The sequence below is a fragment of the Falco rusticolus genome, chromosome 6, assembly GCF_015220075.1.
Source record: "Falco rusticolus isolate bFalRus1 chromosome 6, bFalRus1.pri, whole genome shotgun sequence".
NCBI lineage: Eukaryota > Metazoa > Chordata > Aves > Falconiformes > Falconidae > Falco > Falco rusticolus.
In genome coordinates this window covers 25,891,165-25,913,576 of record NC_051192.1, presented here as the reverse complement: position 1 = coordinate 25,913,576, position 22,412 = coordinate 25,891,165, and the positions used below count along the sequence as shown (strand labels likewise).

The 22,412-nt window shown below is 45.4% G+C and overlaps 2 protein-coding genes across 6 annotated transcripts in view; both read left to right on the top strand.

Annotated features, from left to right (window-relative positions):
- Nucleotides 1-4,393, top strand: part of SLC22A16 (solute carrier family 22 member 16) — a 37,854-nt gene extending 33,461 nt beyond the window's left edge. For both annotated transcript variants that reach the window (XM_037392678.1, XM_037392676.1), the window contains one exon: nt 212-4,393. In XM_037392678.1, coding sequence (XP_037248575.1) covers nt 212-291 — 80 coding nt within the window. In that variant the 3' untranslated portion in view covers nt 292-4,393. The remainder of the gene's footprint in view (nt 1-211) is intronic.
- Nucleotides 4,394-8,237: 3,844 nt separating this feature from the next.
- On the top strand, nt 8,238-18,634 carry DDO (D-aspartate oxidase). Of its 4 annotated transcripts, none has more exons than XM_037392657.1 (5): nt 8,238-8,471; nt 11,033-11,138; nt 13,754-13,862; nt 14,695-14,871; nt 17,428-18,634. In XM_037392657.1, exons 1-5 carry the CDS (start codon nt 8,367-8,369, stop codon nt 17,993-17,995), a joined length of 1,065 nt encoding a protein of 354 aa, XP_037248554.1. In that variant the 5' UTR covers nt 8,238-8,366; the 3' UTR covers nt 17,996-18,634. The 4 variants fall into 4 exon arrangements, with proteins under 4 accessions (XP_037248554.1, XP_037248555.1, XP_037248557.1 ...); XM_037392658.1 differs by lacking the exon at nt 8,238-8,471 and adding an exon at nt 13,349-13,556 and having other exon boundaries at nt 11,029-11,138; XM_037392660.1 differs by lacking the exons at nt 8,238-8,471; nt 11,033-11,138; nt 13,754-13,862 and adding exons at nt 13,871-14,019; nt 14,114-14,193.
- The last annotated feature ends 3,778 nt before the right edge of the window (nt 18,635-22,412 follow it).

The window sequence follows — 22,412 nt, the reverse complement described above, 5'->3', positions numbered from 1 at the left end:
CTTGCTCTTTATTAATCCTGCTGCGTAGTCTTTCGTTTATGCAGCAAAAAAAGACAGATCTTTTATACAGTCAACATTTAAGACTTATGATCCTTTGCTTTACATTAGAGTTCCTTGTGCTTTATTTTAAATGTACTCTCAAGCAAAGATCAAAGATATACGTAACTTGAAAGACATTCCTACCTTTACAGCTGCTGTTTATTTCTTCTAGTTGCTTGTTGGAATCATGGCTCTTCTGAGTGGAATATTAACACTAATGCTTCCAGAAACACTGGGAAAACCATTGACTAATACTTTGGTGGAAGCTACAGAAATGGGAAGAAACAAGAAAAGCTGTTCAGAAAAGACTCCTCCAGCACACAGTGGTGCAGCGTTAGAAAAGATAGAGATGTTTGGTCAAGAAACAGTCAGCACTGAGAAATAAAGCAACAACAAAATGCCTGTTCCCGATTGTAATTGTTATCTAATTTATAAGATCTTTTTATTCAAGAAATGTGACTGTTCTATAATATCTGTGCCTTTTACTTCGTATCCAGTCTTGCCTTTTCAATAGAGAAAGTATATATAACCTTTTCCACTTGACTGAGGTACTGCAGAAAATTTGATAGGATTTCTAGATCCCTTGTCAAACTTACCCAGAATTTAGAAGACCTATCTGACTTGCTGTGACCCGTTGGAATGATTACTCTAAATGTTGGAACCTACCTGATATGTAAAAAATATGCTAATTCTTTTCTTCACATTTTCTGCAGTTAGATTTGTAAACCCACCACAAAGTGCCCTGTCTACTCTTGTCTTGTTGCTGCTGACAGTTACAAGCTTCAGACTTCAAAACACAGTAAACTCAGACAGCTGTAATTCAAGAGGGAAGCCTTAACATTGCTTCAAGTCATATCAATAATTTTAAACTAATTTATTCTTTTTTTTTTCAAGTTTTCTACTAGAAAAGATGCTATTGCTAACAGGAAGGTATTCTGTGGAATACCTTCCAACTGAAAAAATAATACTAAATTTGTAAAATGTGCAAATAGTTTTGGATATTCATTCTGTTGAATGGCAAATATATTTTTATTAGTGGTTTAGAAAAAAATGTTCACTGGATCTTCTGCTGTCTCACTAACTTAAATGCCTGATGCCTTTGAAAGTTGTATTCATTCCAGACCGTTACTTCATTGCTCCCCTTCTCACTTATTTCAGCTCAGATCTAGCATCAGATTCTTCATAACTTTTAAGAGCTACACTAGCAATTTTGCCAAATGCCTCCATCAAGACCACCTCAGTCCTCAGTGAAAAAGAATAAATGGTATATGGGTCTTATTCAGGCTCTCTGCACAGAAGTGGTCTTATGTATTAATGAATGTTTAGTAGACATGGTATCTACACACCATTTTTCTCATAGATCAGCTGTCTGTAGCTCATTTTTCCCTTATACCACTCAAAGTCAATTAGAAGAATATAATTTTTTAAATGGTGGCTGGAGGACACTGATAGTAGAAGAGTTACCTGTTACTCCAGTAGTTTTAGTCAGTGTCTGTAAATGTCCCACGGTTGCTACACCTCATCTGTGCATCAACATTTACTTGCTGGTGCGTGATTCTGCCTTATGACTGTGGACCACAGAAAACTGGTAGACAGGGATCCATCATTCTGGCTGCTACTTTTATGGCTTTCTGTCCCACCTCCCCTTTTTCAGCCTACCCCCAGACCTGGGGGGTTCTTCCTTCCATGAGGATCTGTATCTTCTTTGCTTGGCCATCCTTGGTTTGAGGGGAGCAGCACAGGAACCTTCTGCATGTCAGGGTTCAGACAGCCCTCTCTTGCCTGGGCTGTGTGAACCCTGTCATCCCTGATTTGAAATCAGTGTTTTTATTATCTTAGGCACCTACTCTTACGCTAGCTAGTACGATCTCATCAAAACAGGTCTTCCTTTTTTACTTCTTTGCCATGTACCCCAAAACAAGACATCTCTGTTACTGTAGATAAATATATGCTGTAGAGCTTAATAGTCACATTTTTCAATTATATCTGCACAGTCATACTAGTTTCAATGACTTCTGAAACCAGAATAATGGTTTATATCCCCTTATTTTTTTCTTCACTGCACTGTCCTAGAGTGTCAAGGAGCATTTTGATCCTGGTATTAGGACAAAATAATATCCTGTGTGAGGACTAACATGCTTTGAAACAAGCAAAAATCAGTAAATCTAAGTTCAGGGAGTTTCTCTGTGATAGTTATATGGAAAGCAGAAAGGAATCTTTATGCTCCCTTCAGTTCTGTGGGTGTTCCAGTATTTGCAGAGAAAACCTCTGAAAAGAACTGCATAGAGTACTATGGCTTCTGTCCAGATATATTAGTTCAGCAAAAGCATGTGCTTAACCTTACCCGTGTGAGTAATCCCATCATTATTCAAAGAATGACTTGAATACGTACTTTGATGACTGAAGATGGGATTACTCACACGCTGTGGTTTTTTATTTTGCTGAGGAGCAGACCCAGTATTCTTCCACTGCCTTTGGGCCCCCTCCACTTCCCAGAGCAGGACAACTTATCTGCAAGATCTGTTGCCCAACCCTGCATGCCCTGCCTTAAACAAGGGTTAGTCCATGCTAAAAAGAAAACATTATGCAATACACCCAACAAGGGATTAAACTGATACCGTCTGACATTACAACCACCCTTTCTCCACACAGAACCCCAAGTAATTGCATTATTTTGAGGTTTTTTCATACTCATACTCCGTCTTCTATTAGTACAAGTTTAAGATAAACTCCTTAGTTTTCAGTGCTGGGAACAATACAGTCTATCTCTAACAAGATACTGAAGAACAGATAAAATGAATTCTGCTTCCTTACCTACCAAATAACTGGTTTGGGGGTTACCCTGCTAAGAACAGTCAATGCATATTCTCTGTTCCTTTGATTTGAGGGATTCAGGACCTGGTCATCTGTAATCGGTGTACATGAGGTAAAGAAAAAAGCAAAAACTTAAATGCACAATGATACTGAGCAATGCTTATGGGCTAAAATTTAATGATGATTCTAAAATACAATGTAGTTTGATGGCTTTTAGCCCCAAAGTCCAGTTCCTGCTGTCACTGAAGTCAGTTGTTATTTGGTCTTTGATTCAAATAAGTCCTGAATTTTCCTGAATCAATGATGTTACTTTTTATCCTGGAAATAAAAAGTTTATTGATCTACAGACACACCTTTTATGATTTTATGCATTAATAGCTTAGAGGGTGCCTTGGCATGTCCTATTCTTTAACTTGAGGAAGCGTATTACTTAAAAAAATGTAAACAGTGTGTGTCTGTATGTCTTTAGCATTTCTGTTTGCTTGTTTTTTCCATGTGGACAAAAATATGTTTAACACTAGCCATACGTTATAAATAGCATAGCCAGGATGAGTTGATTTCTTTCTCTTAAATATTCATAGATTATCTAAATCCTCTCACAAGAGACCACCGAGTTTGAGAACAAATGTTTCTGTTCCTGTGGGGCACATTTTTCTCTTGTTGCTCATAGAAAGAATTCCTTTTCATAGTTTCTTACCGGAGTCCTTAAGTTCTTCTATGTTTGTATTTGTCACCTCTATCTTAATGTAAATTTATTGAGTGGATCAGTGTCTCTGGAGTTACATGATGCTTTTATGAGATACTGGATTAGAATTCTTACCTGTCTCAATTGCTGGTCACTATTGCACAATGACAACTGTTTTTGTTCTAGATTTGATATCATATTGTATTAGACAGTTTTGCAGTTTGGTAAGGACATGCTTTCTGCGTTAAATATGAGTGATAGCAATTATCATTAATTTAATGATAACTAAGGAAAAATAGTAAGTAATGTGTTTGATATTTTGAATCTGTATTTCAAAACTATGTGAAAAGATATATTTTTTACTTTAACAGCTCACTTCATTTTTTTTTTTTAGAGTTTAAACCTATGTAGAAAAAAAAAAAAGTCCGTCAAATGCTTTGAGTTGTACCCTGCATGTCTGAACAAGGGGGTGAATCCTGCATGAAGGCTGAGCGATTTTGTGTAATAGCTCTGTGGAAACAGAAGATGGTCTGACATCTCAGTTCTGGGGTAGAGTGGAGGAGCATTGGCATTCTCCCGTATTCTCACAGTTTATTTTTACCAGCTCCTTAGGTGCAGTCACTTAGGAAGCCTCCACAGCATTGGGCTCAGCAACATGCAAGGCCTATGAGTGCCTTTCACAGGGGCTTATAAAAATGTGAGGTCACTTGTGCCATGGAGGTGTGATGCCAGAAGGCCATTTGTGGCTGCAAAAAGGAGGTTCTGGATTCATCCTATGTCCATTACAAACATCTTAAAGACACCTGTCTGAATCCCAGAACGGGTTCACAGGGGAGAAATTAAACTTAAAGATTTAAAAAAACCCAAACAACGTTTATTCTATCAGGAAAAATTCTAGTAAACACAGTCAATCAGTATCTGCATTGTTACATCTCACATGAAGAAGGGTTAAAGCATATCTGTGTACTGGTAACCTAATATTTTTATATAAGATTGTGTACCAGGTGGAGCGTGCATTTTGGTAACATGGCGGCAGTATGTACTCATAGGAAGGAGTTTGTTTGCCTAGAATATGTGGACTTGATGCAGTGTATGTTAATGCTTTTTTTAATATGTATTTATTGTCTGCAATTATGTGCAAGAATAAAGTCAACACCTTTATGAAATATAATGAACTCCTATCACCAACTCTCGGTTTGGCACATTTTCCCTCGCAGGAGCTGGGCTGGTGCTTCAGCGTTCCACAGAGATCCCATGGCTTAGGCTGGCAAGTATCACGTATGTGTCTTTTTCCCTGTTGGTGTTTGCAGGTGTAAACTAAGGTTTGGGTAATGTGTTAGGTGGTGACTATGACAAAATGTGCATTAAAAAGGTGACATACTTTGCATTTCAGTTGCCAGAAGAGTACAATTCTTTTTTGCATTTATTTGTATAAGCTGGCAGGGGCAGTAGTCCTTTGGAAACATTCAGTAGTGACAAAAATAGCTGCAGATATTGTAGAATGGGTGCGAGTTGATCAGAAAAGCGAGTACGTGACTATAGGAATGGCAAAACAAGGTAACCTGTAACTGCTTAAGTGCTCAGTGGATGTGAAAACTAACTGCATCTTCCTGGTGCAGGAACTGGAGTAGGCAGACAGTGCAAGGAACGTGAGAATTGCAGCAATTTATAGCCCTATTCTTTGATTTGTCCCCTTAGCCCTTCCCAGGAACCTATTTATTTTCCACTTCCCTTAAATCTCTAGTGCAAACTACTCGATTTTCCATGCATATTTTATTAAACTTTTGTTTTCTGATCAAGTTACACCCATCACTTGGCTTCATCATTTGTGTTTTAATGGCTTTATATGCCTTCACCAGGTGGTATAGGTTCTTCCCTGAAAGTAACCATAGTGAATGGTTCAAATATTTGTTTGCTGAAGTTGAGAAATTTGAATCATCCCTGATACACTGATTTCAAGAGCACTGAGTTCAATCAAGCTGAGAAAAATCAAGCCTAAAACGTATATACCTCAAATGGGGAAGTACCCTTTTTTAAATATGACTGGTATATAAAAATGATTGCAGAGAGGTTTGTACACAAACCCAGCTCTTTCAAAGAAATTACTAACCTGTGTTTATGAATAATCAGAAGTAATGGGGAATATCTCATTTAGTGACAAATCAGCTCTTCTCTCTGCATTTCCATCTAACACACAGGCTTGGATACTGCTCAGGTGTTTGCTGCAGATGAGTAGGATCCAGCCACAGGGTGCTCACAGGCATCTAGATATTGACGTTGCTTCAGAATGTTCTGTGTGGAGATGAACTGACTTGCTCCTTGTGAAGATTCTCTCCACGGTCTCGTTGCCAGTGATGAGAATGAAAAGCAGTTTTGAGCGAGGTGATCATGAACCACAGATAAAAGGGCAATCTCTCAGTAAATATTTTCACAAAGCTTTTCAATAGGAATGTCAGTACTGCTGCTATCTTCCTCATATTGAGAGAATTCCCCTAGAAGTAAATAAATAACATGAGAAAACAGCAAAATGCGGAGCAGCTTAACCTCTTTGCTTAAATGGTAACTTGCCACGGGCACTGATGCTTGACTTGATCTTTGAACTGGTTAAAGGAGTGGCAGAGAAGTGATCCATGTCATACATAAGATCAGAAACAGGTCAGCACTGGTGTGTTCACAGGGGTATTTTCTGCTTATCATTACTGCTCTATTCAAGAGAGTACACAAAGCAAAGGGAATGCTAAGGTAAAGGAAAACAATTCTTAAGCCCTGCTCGAGCTGGGTGGGTGGTGTGCTGGCACGCCACTGCCAGTCGTTTTACAGAAACAGCTCCAAATATGATCAGGGCTGTGTTTGTTCTATGCCAGAAGTCTGGCACTCTTTCCTGAGTGACCAAATCATGACTTGCACTCAGCCAAAGGGTACAATAGCCACCATCACAGCTTGTCAGGGGTGTCCTCAAAATACAAATAGGTGAATGTTGCACTTGGAGTACTACTTAGCCAATTATTTGTTAGTTCAAAATGACACTTCGCACAACACACAGAATAATATACACACAAACATCCAGGGGGTTCTTTTAGCAGTTGCGCTGTTATGCAGAGTTTCTTGTCTGTCCTTGTGCTTTTTCCCATCTTTCATGAGAGAGCATCAACATCTGTAGCAAGAAACTTCTCATATCTTGAAGGCCTCAAGACAGAATGGCTGATCTTTGGTTAATCAGGGCTCTGGGAGTTACACAAAAGAGGCTCTATATTGTGCTGTTCATTTTACAGAAGAACAGAGGTAGGAAAAACAATGGCAGCACTAAAGACTTGAAATTGTTTTCCCTTTTAGATGCCTGCATGGATAAACAAACATTTGTGGTGGGAAGTCACACATCTAGACTGCATAGAAAGGGCAAAGCTTTTTCTTCATCCTAAAATGTGGTGTGCCTTAGTTATGGCCACTTTAGCAAAACACAGTGTGTTCACCCTTCCAAAATACTTTAGCCCATGGAAGAGTAAGTTTTGCAATGAAACTAAGAGTTGGTGTCCCAAGCCAGTTTGCATTTCCTGAGTCTCATTCTCAGGAAAAGACACACCGGGAATTCCCTGAAACATTCAGCCTTGCACAAACATCCAACACAGAAAATTTCAATCTAAGTAATTAAAATTTGGTGAATTCATAAGAATTAATGAGAAGTAGAGTCTCAGGAGGAGAAATAGGCAATTTTAATCTTAGCTGGCGCTGTGACCTGTTTGTATGCGAAGGAAATTTCCATATGTGAAAGGACGCTCTCCAAAGCTATTGCAGTTATCCTGCAAGAGAGCAGTGTACATTTTACAGTCAACACACCGAGCCCATTAACAGTTTCATTTCAAAAGAAGCAAGCCTTATCCACTCCTCTGTCTCCTTCCCTCTCTCATTCAATACTTTGTTTTCAGAAGACTTAGAAAAATCAAGTTACACTATAATTTTGGCAGAATTATTCTTTGCTCCTTTCACTGCTAAAGGAAAAAAAAAAGCTAAAAATGATGCAACTGCAAAAGTCAGTGATTATGTGTTTGTGATGTATCACGGCTTTAGTTTTACAGTTTAAGAACACAGCTAGATTGGGAGGCAAGACCAGGTGGTTGTGTTGTGCACACTGCTGCGCTATGTACAGATGCCCGTCGGATGGCTGCTGGTCTGTACCGAAATGGCTACAAAGGAAGGGCACCTGCCTGGAAGATCCATAGCAAACACCGTTCAAGGGGGCTGGAAGGGAACAGTCTGGTCTGCGTACGCTGTCCCCTGAGCCTGTTCAGGGAGGAATGCTCAGGCTGTCCAACAGCCAAAACATCCTGCCGATGGCAAATGCCTGGAGCCAGGAAAACCTGGTACACAATTTCACCCTAGCGATCCCACAGATTTGCTTTTAACAAACTTGTGGGTTTCTGCTGGGAGAGGTTAAGCCAAACAGGCCTGCCTGGCTGTGCGCATTAGGCCTCTGCGGTTTCGCAGGGGCTGGTTCTTCGCCGACCTGCGATGGCCGAAAAGCGCAGCCACCGGCACACTGCGTGACTGCGCCCTGGCTGCCAGCGCCATTGCTCTAGCACGGTGGCAGCTGTGAGGCAGCTTCAGAAACACAACGTAATTAAGTGCTTGTAAGAGAGGAAAAAAGACAATATATTCTGTGCAGGACAGCTGGGCCCCTTGAGCCTCCTGCAGAGCGCACGGAGAAAATCAAGAAGCGTTATCGGCCGGGGGCGAAGGGCACAGTGCCGGGACGGCCAGCAGGCTGCCAGGCTCTGCCGGGAGAGGTGCCAGCGCTGGACGTGGCCGCTGTCAGGGCACAAACGGCTCCTTCATGAACCCAGGCCGCGCAGCCCGGCGCCTGGGGAGCGGCCTCGGGGCGGGGAGCGGCGGCAGGAGGGCGACGCTTCGGCGGGGCTGGGGCCCTCCTCCTCACCAGGTACTGCCTCCTCGCCCTGGTTTGCTTTTTGGGCCGTACTAACGGCCGGAGAGGGAGACGTTATATGGCGGACCCTTCTGCAGCGGAGGGCCGGGGCCGGCGCGGTTGCCTGGGGACTCAGCGCTGGGAGGGCACAGGCTTCCCCGGGGCACTGGCCGGCGCGCTGGGCGCAGGCGGGGCTGGGCTGGGCTTCGGCAGCACCGGGCCTCGGCAGCACCGGGGCCGGGGCTGCGGCCGGGGCGGCGGGAGCCCGGCGGGGGCGCGGGGCCTGCCCGCCCTCAGCTCTGCCTGCTCCCCGCGCAGGGAGGCAGCGGCCCGGCCGTCCCTCCTGCGGGGGGTGAGGGCCGCAGACCGCTCCCGTTTCTCAGACAAGCAGGAGCATGGCGCAGCGTGTGGGTGCTGCTGGGGGAGGTTATTGTCGGTAGCTCATAGGGCGGGTGCAGCCTCCCGTCCTTTAGGTGCCATTTCCCTGGGTGTGCGGGGCGAACTGCTCTCTGGAAGGGGAGCCGAGGCCTCCCTGGCAGCCTCGGGGTCTCCTGTGGAGGTGGCTCAGAGGCACCTGCACAAAGGCCGAGGGGGTCCCAGGGAGCTCTGGCGTCCTCTGTTTTGGTCAAGAGAGAGCATCCCGGCCTTCCTCCTGTGGCAGGTGCCACATCTCACAGAGCAGTTCAAATGACAGGGACCAGGCCAGAGTCAAAAGGCCCAGATCAGGGTCCCCTCCTCAGCAGACCCCCAGGAATGGATCAGGGTGCATGAGCGTCTGTAACTAGCAAAGAGCCTGGCAAAACGCCTCTCTGGGGTAAGGCTGAGGGAAGCAACACCAAAGGTGCTTGTAAACTATTGAAGTGAATACACAAAAATGTGACCTGCAAAAAAAGGGAGGGAGAAAGTGTCAGGGATGGGTGGGGACAGTGGCTGCCGCCACCCTGGTGGGCAAGGAACCCGTGCAGCAGTTCAGGGAGGCAGGAGCCTTTGCTCCCCAGTACCACAGGCTCCAGGCAATCCAGAACAATTTTTCAGCACTTTGATATGGTGAGAGTTAGTTAAAAAAAAAAATCCCACTGCAGGACATGTAACAGGTTTTTGTTGTCTTTAGTTACTTCTTGCTCATCCATTTTCCAGTCAACAGTTCAACTGGGCTTTTTCAAATGCTCATTTGGGCGTGTAAATATGCTGAATTTGGTAGTTCAGCCGAGCTGTGACACAAGCTGAGAGCGGCCAGCCTGCCAGGGAAGCACACACAGGGAGCTGGGCTGTCGGGGGAAGAGGGTATGGCGAGGGGCCATGCCTGCAGTGCAGATATGCCAAAGCCATAGTGTTTGTGCATCTCTTCCAGCTGAGGGATGCTGGTTTCCCAGGGACTGTCACAGCCTGAGGGGCACCCTGAAAGGACCGTGGGCCAAGAGGCTACAGCTGCTCCTGGCAGTGGGTGTGCATGTGTGTGTGTGTGTGCATGTATGTGTGCTGGGGAGCAGTATATTTATCCATATTGATCACGTTATCCACTGCTACAATGATGTTAAGGCTGAAGGATAGAGGAACTCAGTGGTGATACACAGCTATGTGAGGTGAGAAAGAGTAAGGACCCCCTTGCATCACATGAGGCTGACATTATCTCTTCTCAGCTGTGGGAGCTGGCAGATTAAGTCACATCACAAAATATCTCAGCGTTTTTAAAAAGAATTCATTCTGGCCTGGGAGGAGCAGGAGGGTGGCAGGGGCAGGAAGGCCACGTCAGGCAGCTGGTATACTCTTTGCTGGGGAGGTACAGCTCCAGGTGGCTCTATCTGGCTTCTGTCCCATTTTTTCTGACACTAAGAAAGGGCAGGGAGCTAAACAATACCTGATACCCTTCACCTCCCTCCCCAACAGTTACTGCAACTGACCTACCTTTTAAATGCTGATTTTTGCAAAACCGTCAGCACAAGCCAGTCTGAGGGAGTGAGAAGTGTCATCCCTGCTGGCACTAAGCTGGCCTGCTGCATCAGCTAAAAATAGTTTCTCCTCCTGTGCTCTCCCAGCAAAGCGCAGGGCTGCCAGCTGAGGCAGGCTGCGCTGCCAGGGCAGAGCCACAGGTGTGTCTTGCACTCATAGCGGGGTCAGTGGCTCTGCAAAGCCCAAGCTGTACTTGCCAATACAAGCTGTGTGCAGCCTCTTGCTTTGTGCCTGGTTAGTTTTTGGCACGTTGGCACATGAAGGCTTGACGTGCTCCTGGATTGCAGCATTAAGTGCTAGAAAAAACATGCATTCAACAGGTGCGCATCGTAGCCTTCTGAGCCATTCCTACAGGCTCCAGTACCACCAGCAGCCCTTTCTCGCCCTCACGGGCTATTGCAGCATTGGAATCAGTTGATACTGAACCAGGTCATCTATGAAAATCTCATCCAAACTGGGAAGACTTGTGAAACTTAAACCTCCACGGAGCTGCAGCTCCCCTTACTACCTCAGCGACAGGGAGGTCAGTCAGGAAATTTGATCCATCACAGTTCAAGGGCTTCAGCAAACAAGAGCAGTGAGGGGCAACTGGCAGATGCATAATGTACCCATCGTATATGTTCCAGGGGCAGCTGAAAACGCTGAACCGTGGTTGTCCGTGGACTGCTGGGAGGCTCACTGAGCGGACTGAGCCACACACCATTTCCATAGCTGCCAGTGCTGAGCTAGAAGGTTTGTGAATAAAAATGTGTTTAGAGACATTTCTCAGAACCAATTTTCCTAAGTAATTTAAACATCATTAACCCCTCTAATTTCTTGCTACTAGTATTTTCCCTTCCTTTCCCTTCATTTCCCTTTTTTTTTCCTTTTTCCCTTCCTTCCCTTCCCTTCCCTTTCCCTTTCCCCAGCATTTTTGCAGATAGTGTTTGTGGGTGGCAGCCATGCAGGCCAGCAGTTCTGGTTCAGCGCTCATATTTACCCCTGCAATGCATCCTCTTTCCCTGCTGTGTGGACACTGTTATAGTTGGCTTGTGAAAGAATATGTAATAATTAACAGGAAGAAACTTAAGCATTGCCCTGAGAGGAAGAAGGGGGGTTGTAACAACCCTCAGCTGTGATGCAGAAGGAATGCGGTGACAGACAACAGTGCCTGCTCCTTTCTCCCTTCCTGCATAGTAGGGACATCAAATATTAGGAAGTAAAACCTCAGGGGTAAGAGGGAAGTCATGTGAAGGGTTATGGGCGAGGATCTCATAAATAAATCTGACCTATCATAATCCCACAGTCTGTCTTGCCTAAATTTACATCAAAGATGTCAAAAGCCACAGAAAGATGGGAAACCAGCCTGTCCTTGTGACTAACTGCAGGCACTAGTTTCTCAGAAAGCAACTAGTGAGGCTGGGTTTCTACAGTCATGGATGAGTGAGTCCCATAGGACAAAGGAAGACCATAAGAGAGCAAGACCAAAGGTCCATTTCACTCAGCATCCTCTCCAAGAGTATTTGTATAATATTGGTAGATGCTCCAGGAAAATGTTAAGAGCCATAGGCAAAGGAGATTCTCCCCTTGCATCTGTGCTCAGCTTTTGACAGTAATGCCTCGAAGGAGTGCCTGAGCCAGCAGGTACACCCCAGCTTGCCTGTTTCAAAACTGCTGAAGGATTTCTCACCTCTGAGGTTGCCCAGTCTCTTTTGGGTCCATTTAGTTCCTGGCTTCAGGGAGTTTGCAGGATGCACCAAGATGCGTGGTTCAGTTGTGCTTTGTGGCTCCACTGGTGTGAAACATGTTAGCTGGCCATGGCCAGGCACATAGCCTGGCACCTTGCTGGGCCAGGTGGCCAGGTGATTTATCAACCAGGAGCTATACACCACTTACCAGGACAGGTGCCGAGCTCCAAAACTTGGCCAGGACAAGGGAAAATAGAGACGCTGCACCTCCTGGAGTAGCAATCAGCAGTTGAAGGTGCTGAGTGGAGCTGCTCCAGGACATAGAGCAAGTTATAAAGCAAGGCAGAGAGAGGCAAATATACAGGCTCTTAGGGTAGCAAGGCTAGCTGGCTCCTGGGTCCACTGTGTGCTGCCAGGAGAGCATGGCAGCCTTGGATGCCCACAAATCTGCCCAAGGCAGTGGGTCACGCTGGCAGGTGCAGGTGCCAAGGGTGGGTTGGAGACCTCAGGTCACTAGCGGCACAAAATCCCCCGGGGTACAGGTACCTTTTCTTCCAACACTTTTCCCACCAAGGCATCATGGCCCAGACAATTTTTGGATGTGGCAGTGGGAACAGCCAGGCTGTACCCTGTGAAACTATGCATTAATAGCTAAAATTTCTAGGACAGAACTAAGCAGGTAACCCAGTCCTCAGGGTCAGAGGGGGAGCCCTGCACAGCAGGGGAACTAAGATGTGTGTTAAGAAAAACATCTTCCATAATGCACTGGACCCTTTGCATATCCAGTTTGCCTCCTGTGAGATTTGCTGCTGCTGCCCAGGCAGTGACAGACCTTATTGCTAGAGATCCTGATGTTCAGACACCCTTTTTGCTCATGGTGCCTAAAAGCCAATTTCCCCAGAGCTCCAGCCTTTGCCCCTGACGCAATGATAGAAAACTTGACAGGTGCCTCACTCCCTCAGGTTTTACTGAAAAAACCTTGCCCCAGAGCGCTACAGCCCAAACAGCAGTGCTGTACATACAGATTGCTCTCTTGCCCTTTGCTCTTGTGCTGAGGATGTAGTGGCTATTGAAATACTTTTCAAAAATTTGTCATTGTACTGAAGGCTGATGGCATTTTTAATCCTCACCTTAGCCTTGGCTGCATGCAGCAGCTAGTCTTCAATGAGCTGTCCCAGGGGGGGTTATGTTACATCTTGTATGGGTATTTTGTAGCCTGACGAGGGTGTCCGGCAGGGATATTGGTGACACAGGATATGTTATTTCCAAATGCAGGTAGATACCTCTCTCCTCTGGCTCTGCATCCTGGAGATGGCAGCACCCAAGGTCGCAGTGGTTGGTGCTGGAGTCATCGGCCTGTCCACAGCACTGTGCATCTTGGAGACTTGTCCTAGCTGCTCTGTGACGGTCTTTTCAGACCAGTTCAGTCCCAACACAACGAGTGATGTTGCAGCTGGGATGCTCATCCCTCACACCTACCCAGGTGTGTGCAAGTTGGCGTGGCATTGCCCATGGCACCTCATGCAGCTGCGTGTGCAGATGTGCAGCAATAACAGAGGTTCAGGAAGTAAAGTGCCATGACCTGTATTCCCCATCTGTCCCATCTCCCCAACACTGGCTTGTATGCTTCTCTTCTTTGCATTATTCCTCTCGGCAGTGTTTGGTTTTGTTTACATGCAGGCACACCGATCCATGTGCAGAAGCAGTGGTTCAAAGAGACCTTCACTTACCTTTTTGCCATCAGCCAGTCAGCTGAGGCTTCAGAGGCTGGCATTCACCTTGTCTCTGGGTAAGACTGGCCCATTGGGGCAGCCTTTAGTATGTTATACTGTGTGCTGGAGCAGGCAGAGATGTTTTCCTTGCTGGAGCTCAGGTGTAGTCTCTTCACGAAGTGGCCCTTATGACCATACTCCCAAGAAACTGCCCTGCAGCTGCGCAGATACAATGTACGTTCAAGGAAAATTCATACATAGGTGTGCACAGAGAAACCTTTCAAGACTGGCCAGCACCAAATGTCTTTTAATAACTGATGTTTTCCAGACCGTTGTCCACCAGTTGCATGCAGCAGGGGTGGTCTCCATAGGGATGGGACTGCAGGATGTTCCAGCTTCAGCAGCTAGGTATAGGAATGCAATTGGGCGGGGGGGGGGGTGTTGGAGGTATTTTATGCTGCCTGTCATATACACAGAAATTCGGGAGTGTTGAGGCTGGGGACTCTGTAGCTTTATGAATACTCAAAAAACTGTGACCAGGTGTGCAAATGGCCCTACCTGAAGGTCCATCCAGGGTGGCTGCAGCCATGCTGGGGACTCTGTGTGAAGGGGACTTTGTACTTCTACATGTGGAAGGAAGTACATACAGTATAGCTGGAAGAACACCTGTTTATTTACTCTGGTGTGTCACCCTCAAGCTTGGCTGTGGCAGCCCTTTGCCTGTTTGCCAAGGCAGGTATTGCAGCAGCAGGAAGCAATGTTTCGCCATTGCTGTTAACCTTGCAGAGCTGCACTGATGAGTGAGAACAGGTTCCTGAGTTCCTGGGTTTATGCTAAGATTCCCATGACACGTAACATGGCAGAGTGATAGCAGCTGTGTTTTGCAGCTTTTTCTCTGTGTCCTTTTAGGTGGCAGGTCTTTAAAAACACTCCCAAGGAAGAGTTACCTTTCTGGTCAGATGTTGTCTTGGGATTTCGACCAATGTCCAAAGCAGAACTCCAAAGGTTTCCACAGCACCAGTTCGGTCAAGCCTTTACGACACTGAAATGTGACTGTCCACCTTACCTCCTGTGGCTGGAGAAAAGGTTGGTTTTGCTGCCGCCTGGGCATGTAGAGAGAAACCCAGGCAGAGGGACTGGGGGTGAGCTGGGGACTCCTTGAAAGCCTTAGGTTTGAACAAAACTGGAAAAGGGCTGTTTCTAACAGGGGAAAATGCAGCAAGCTCTTCCTTGGAGAGAAGCACAAGAAATACCCAATTTTTCCAGAATATGAAAGGCCCCATTTATGCAATGGCCGCTTTCTACCGGTGTGGCTGTACAGTAGGATTTAAAGTGGGAGCACCTCTGGGCATAGGACTGACATAGCCACAGGGGCCATGCTTGGCCAGCCAGACCTTGAAGTTACATCAGGAACTTGCCATGTCCTAAAAAAAGGTGTGGGTGCTCCTCATCTGTCAAACTTCCCAAATAATATTCCTCTATTCTTGACGATATATCCGACCCCTGGGAGAATAGGCATGTCTGGGAAGATGTCTTAGCTGTGAAAATTTTGCGCTTAACCTGGACCAATTAATCACAAATTTGGTCAACAGCTGGAGTAATCTGTTAATCCAGTCAGGTGAAAAAAAAAAAAAGTCAAATAGCATCATCTTGTAACAAACCTTTTGGAAATGTTTTCCTATGTGAAATGGGTGATGCACTCACTCTGAGGAGTCGTGGCTTCAGAGTTCATGCCTGGATTGACGTGAAAGTTAGAAAATTTGCCAGTTTCCAAATTTCCCCAAATACATGGATTTTGGAGAACCATAGGAGAGTCAAGATACAGATCTAAAAAGGTTCTGACACCAGGGATATGCATTTAGTCCATATAAGTGAGCAAATAGCTGCCTCCGCTTGAGAGTGCAATAGGCTGCAAGCTAATTTGAGGTTAAGTAAAGAGACGTGTACTGACACTGTGGTACAAACTGCCAGCTCAGCTGGTGGTTTGGATGCCTTTCACCTCACTGCAAAATGTGTAAAATTGTTTCTTATCCTAGCAGCCAGCCAGGCTGGGAGTACTCCAGTGGCACCAGTGCCACGTGAGGTCTGTGCTGTCTTCTCTCAGTGCACATGCTCTGTCATGTTGCATTGCCTAACCGAATCAGAAATTTCTGCTGAAGCACAACTAAGTTGTACAACCCATTTAGTCTGCCATGTGATTTCTGCTCTCTCCTTATTCCTGCTATAGCCTTCTTATTTCTCAAAGGATGTACTCTAATAAGACGATCAAGCTCCTTTTCTTTCTCTTTTCTCTGGTGATAAGAAGTGAGAGCATATTAAATACGTAACTAATTCTCAAACCCCTAACGACCTGAGCAGTATTTATAGACCGTTCTTCTGGCAATCCACAAGGAAAATTGTTTTTGTGACCATCTTGCTGGTCCAAAAATGGACTTCAGGAATTTTTTGCCACTTGCTTGCCTGAATTCAGGAGTTTTCAGCAGGTTTTTTATTGGTGTATCTTTTATGGTGTGATGGCAAAGTCCCAGTTACAACACTTCTGAGCTCTCCCAGCAAATTGCCCAGCCAGAGCTGCTGCATAAGACCTTCCCTGTTCTTCCCAGCCAGCTTCAGTGTCCTGCTGCACCAAACCCCCAGGCCCCAGAGCATCAACTGCCCCCTGGATCCTCGGCTCGGTCACCATTTTGTGGGAATCCACTGCTTTTACAGTGGGATTGATCACTTTGCCAGCTGTCAGAATGTTGCAAAGAACAGGATTCCCTGCTGCAGGATTTACTGCGTCATCATCTGTGTCCTGTCTCCTGACTTGCTTATGCTAAAACCCCCACTAAAGACCCCCATCAACTGGGTCCAGCTGACAGCATGCAGTGACTCCATCTCACACCAATGTTTTTCCATGGGGAAGGGCTTCAAGATTCAGGCAAGTTCAGGGTGGAATTTGGCTTGAAACTTATCTCCAAGGTGAAGCTCAAGAAGGGGTCAATTTTGCTGAAGAGCAGACGTGGATGTATAATGCTCCTGGCTGTGGAGCAATCACTCCTGTATAGTGACTCCTGGCTGCTGCTCTAGAAGGGCATGTGTCTCCTGGGGGTCCCATGCCACATCTGCCCAGCCTGCAGGGATGTCTTGGGTGCCCTAGGGCTTTGCACATGGTGCTGGATGACTAAGTGCTTCCTGGTGTCAGGGAGGTGAGTTGGGAATGAATGCAATGGCATGTAACAGGCCCATTTAAAAGGGACGTAGTACAATGGCGCCATCACTAGCAGAAGTAACTTGGTGAGTAAATCTGTCATTTTTCAGCTTGCTTGAGCTGTTAAAGCTTGGTACCGTTATAGAAATGAATCAATGAGACCATGAGGACCTGACAGTCTGCCTGGGGTCTTATGCCAAACGCTTCTCTAATATTGATCAACTGCTTGTATCTTTTCCAGCCCAAAACAAGGTAAAAAATAGCTTTGATGAGATCAAATCAGACAAATCACGGACAGAAACCCCATGGCGTTTTCTTGCTTTTTGTCCCATCTGTTGTTTGGTTTTGAACAGTACATTAAAGGCAATCTATCTCGTTTACTTAATGTGCATAATAATCACGTAAGGGTTTAGGGGTTTCTTTTCTGCCTCACTTCTGGAGTCTTTTTGCAGGTTGAAAGCAACTGGCGTCCAGATGTACACCAGAAAAGTTGCAGACTTGTGGGAGCTGCACAGCGAATATAACGTCGTTGTCAACTGTGCGGGCATTGGAGCCCACCAGCTGGTGGGGGACAAGGAGCTCTTCCCTGTCAGGGGACAAGTACTCAAGGTTCACGCTCCCTGGGTGAAAAACTTCATCCGGAATGGGGATGGCTTAACTTACATCTACCCGGGCATACACAGGGTAACCCTAGGGGGAACCAGGGAAGTGGAGAGCTGGAGTCTCTCCCCTGACCCTGGCACTACCAAAGATATCTTTGACAGATGCTGTTCCCTTGAGCCCTCGCTGCGGAGAGCTCAGGATATCAAGGTGAAGGTGGGCCTGAGGCCATCCAGGTGGTGCGTGAGACTGGAGAGAGAGGTCTTGAGCCAGGGGGGAGTTAAGCTTCCAGTAGTCCACAACTATGGACATGGGGCAGGTGGCTTTTCAGTACACAGGGGCACAGCCAAAGAGGCTGCTTGCCTGGTGGGGGAGTGCATTGCTGCTCTGCAAGTCTCCTCATCAAAAGCCAAGCTTTGAATCCCAGAGGCCCCTTTTGCATTTATGACAGGCTGGTGTCGCATCTCCTGGTAGCAGCTTTTGATTTTTACTCCGTAACGAGATAGAAGGAACCTAGGACAACAGCTTGTGTCACTCAGATGCTCGGTGGTATCTCACCTAACTTCTAGCTGCCACATTGGAAAGGCATGATGGGTTGAGCCAAGTATTAGTCCAGCTGTCCTTCTTCTCCATCTGGCATTGTTTCTGCCCTGGGCATTTCTCCTAGCCTCATGATAAGGAGAAGGCAAGTAAATACCCTTCACATAACAGGGATCAGGTTGCTGCAGTATAATACAAATAACATCAATTTAGCATTTCTTGATCTGCATCTAAAGGGTATTGGATGCATTAGGTTCAGACTCAGTGAAAACTAGTTCTCTCCTCTTGTACCAAATGTAATCTAGTATTGCCCTTGCTCCTGCCATCTTGCTAACAAACTTTACCATTTTCCATATGATTTACAAGGAAAAGAAAACCCCATAGTGCTCCATCACGGTGCTTCAGGTCAGCTCTTACAGAAAGCAATGCTAGGTCACTGTTATGCACAGTGACCCAGCAAAGTGTGATTTTAAGAGGTCTGTGACACTGACCACTGCATTTCCTCAATATTACACCTCGGGGATCTTAAGACAAAGTTTCTGCCAGAGGAAGTTGCCCTGTATGAGATACAGTTTGGGGCATCTTTTCTGACACTTGTTTGCAAGTCTTTTTTTTTTTCTCCAAGCCACTTAGATTTTGCTCTCAGACACAGATGATATTTTTCCCCCCAACAGCAGTATTGACATGGCCTGTGTTCTACAGAAGAGGATTTTTCAGGGTGGGCTTGGGAGTACAAGCATCTGTTTTCTACTTTGCATCAGCACTGGCTGCTTTCCTTGCAACAGCTGATGTGAATAAATAGGTGACAAATCACAAGGATCTTAACACTCTGCAGGCTGAGCTGGGCTTTACACTCTGCTCAGCAGTTCAAGCTGCTTGATGGGGCTGAGATAGTCACTCCCCAAAACTGGAGCTTATTGTCAAAGTACAAGTCTGACTGTTAGTGATGAAACCGCTCGTTAGATATTAAATAACTCATTCAAGAGCATTAGCATCCACTTTTGTCTATTTTTTTTGTCCTTAAAGTTACAAAACAAATCAAAATCCTTCAAGAGTTCACATGATTAAAATGAACCGATAAATAAAATTCTACTAATGGAGCAAAGGTCACTTCTTTAGTATTTCTTTTCATAAACAAGGGGGTTTCTTTTGTTTGGGATAGTCTAACAGGGCCAAGAAAAGCTGCATTCAGATGTGGCTGCCAACTCCTGCTGTTCTCAGTGGGGATGAGGACAGTTATCCTTTGCAAGAGACAACTGTCAGAAGAAACAAATTACATTATAAGTCAATAAGCACCTGGGATCAGCCTAAGACAACACTGCCTTCAGCAGCCTTGCTGCCTTCTCCTCAGCTCTGAAGGCTGATTTTTCATTGCACCCCTCCCATCATTTGTCTTTTCCAGTGGTATGAGAGGGCAGAGCTGCTACTTTTGGCAGCAGTGTTGGTGTAGGTCTTGTCAAACTGCAGCTTTGTCCTCAGCTAACATGGAACATAAAAATACATGGAAAAAGAACATGAGAATGGGGTATTTTTTCTTAATCTTGATTTTAATCTTAGAAAGTAACAAATATCCTGGAGAAAAAAAATACTACTAATGCTAATAGGGTGTTCATAGCCCCATGAGAAACCAGAGCTCTGGTTGTGCACTTCTGCTCTGCAGGGTGACAGGATTTCTTCTAAAAGATGTCTGGTTGATAAAAGTGTCAAAATAGGTTCAGCTGTGAGGCCCATCAGTCTGGTGTCCTAGCTGTGGCCGTGGCCAGCAGTGGAGAGGGCCACTTCTAGCCATTCCTGGCCCAGGGGCTTCCTCAGCTGAGGCATCGTTTAGTGTTTCATGACCCTCAGATGATTTATCTTCCACATTTATCTTTTCTGACTGGCTTCAGAAACCATGTATGGTGCTTTTGTAGTCCCCAACATCTTGTGACAACAAATTCTGCAAAGGGAGAGACTTCTTTTCCCAGGAGCAGAGCTCTTTGCTTTCATCTCTGTCTTGAACCTGAAAAAATCATTTGATGCCCCTTTCTTGCATCTTATGAGAAGTGGTGACTAGTTATTTTCCATGACACTTCTTGAATTTATAAAGCTGCATGCATCAAACTTCTCAGATTCTTCTTTCCCACCTTGAAGAATCTTGGTTTATGTAGCTGCTACCCACATAAAGTAATCTCATATCTTTGGCTTCCTTGTATCCCATCTTTATAACTTTTGTCACTCTAATGTCCTTTTGAGAAGGATGGACCAGGACTACACACAGTACTCATGATAGGGGATGAGCTGTGTATGTAATTGATTACATCAATTAGGATTCAGGTGAGTCTAGAGGAGGGCCATGAAGATGATCAAAGGGCTGGAGCATCTCTCTTATGAAGACAGGCCGAGAGAGTTAGAGTTGTTCAGCCTGGAGAAGGGAAGGCTCCAGGGAGACCTTACTGCAGCCTTCCAGTACCTAAAGGGGGCCTAAAGGAAAGCTGGAGAGGGACTTTTTAGAAGGGCAGGTAGTAATAAGACAAGGGGCAATGGTTTTAAACTGAGAGAGGGCAGATTTAGATTAGATACTAGTAAGAAGTTCTTCACTATGAGGGTGGTGAGGCACTGGCATGGGCTGCCCAGGGAAGCAGTGGATGCACCATCCCTGGAAGTGTTCAAGGCCAGGCTGGATGAAGCTCTGAGCAACCTGGTCTGGTGGAAGGTGTCCCTGCCCAAGGCAAAGAGGTTGGAGCTATCTTTAAGGTCCCTTCCAACCCAAACTATTCTACAAGTCTATGATCTCTCTTCCCTTCCTAATAATGTTTTTTCATTGAGTTGCTTTATAGTCACTAATAAGCTTTTAGCTGACATTTTAATAGAACTACCTAATTGCCAGATACCTGTCCTGAATGGTGCTAGCTGGTTTAGAGGTCGTTGCTGAGGCTGGGTAATAAGGGGGTCTTCCTCCCAATTCAGCCATATGTTTTCCTCTGCTGTTATCCACACTGAATTTCACCTGCTATTACTTTGCCCAGGCTCACGAGGTGGTTTTTGCAGCTCCTTGCGGGCAGTTTGCGTTTTGCTACCTTGAATAAGATGGTACCACCAGCAGACTGAGTCACCTCAGCATTTGCAGCCTGACTGATGGATATGTGGATTAGCATTGGCCCTATCATGGATCCCTCTAAGATGTCACTGGTGACTTCACTGTGAGAAATGGCTAATTTTTCCCTACCTTGTCTCTCTATCCTATATGTAGTTGCTGACTCATGAGAGGATCTTCCCTCTTATCCCACGCCAGATTAGCTTCTTTAAGAGACCTTGGTGACAGACGTTATTAAAAGCTTTCCAGAAACTGAGCAGATCACACCGAGTGCATTGCTCTACTCTGCACCTTCACTGTTTCCTCTGAAGCTGCAAGGGAGTGGTGAAGCAGCTTCATAGCTACTCACTGCAAAGCTCCGCTCATTCTTCCCTCTTAGTCTGTATCTGCCCTTGCAACTATTCTGTTACCGTAGCTTTTACCGTTAGTCTGCTACAGGTGCCAGACTTAGTGCTTTGCCTAGAGCCCTTACAACACTTAGAAGTGTCACGTGCCATCCTGGTTTTTCTTTGGCTGTTTTAAGTAAAAGGTTATATACCAGTTATATACCAGTGCAACATTTTCCCATTAGCATTCCTTAAAAACCCACAAGCAAGTAACATCTGCTTCTCATGAATTTGTTACTATCCCTTGCATCTATTTGTTCTAAAACCTCATCTAATGGCCCTTCAATCTGAGGCAGCTTCTCTGCGTTATCCCCTTAACGAATGGCTCTGCTGTGGGAATTTCACTAAGCTTTTCTGTGCTGAATGCAGACACAAGTAATATGTTTAGCTGTTGTGTTAGGGCTTGTTTTCTCTCAAACTCCTTTGCCATCCTGATCCTCTGCTGACTGCATACCCTGGTCACCTGCAGAATGCTCTGGCAAGCTCCCTGCTTCTGCTGGGGTAGAGGAAGGTTTTTTGTCTATTAGCAAGTTATTTCCTCAAAATCTTTTTCAGTCTGCCTTTCTGTTTCTGCTTCTGATTTGACAGAGTTCGTGTCCTTTTCCTCATTTGAATGGGATCTATTTTGGTTCTTTCCCACATAATTTTTTATCATGCTATTACAATGAGCCAGTAATTATCTTTCTTCTGGCATGTCTCTGACATTTCAATACCCTCATGTAAAAATCAGGCATTTTAAAGCCGTATCTTATTTTCAAACTTACAGCAAATACAAACAAGCAATACATTCAGTGTGCTTGCTTCAGCTCCTGTAGTCTGTTAAAAGGGGCTTTGTTTG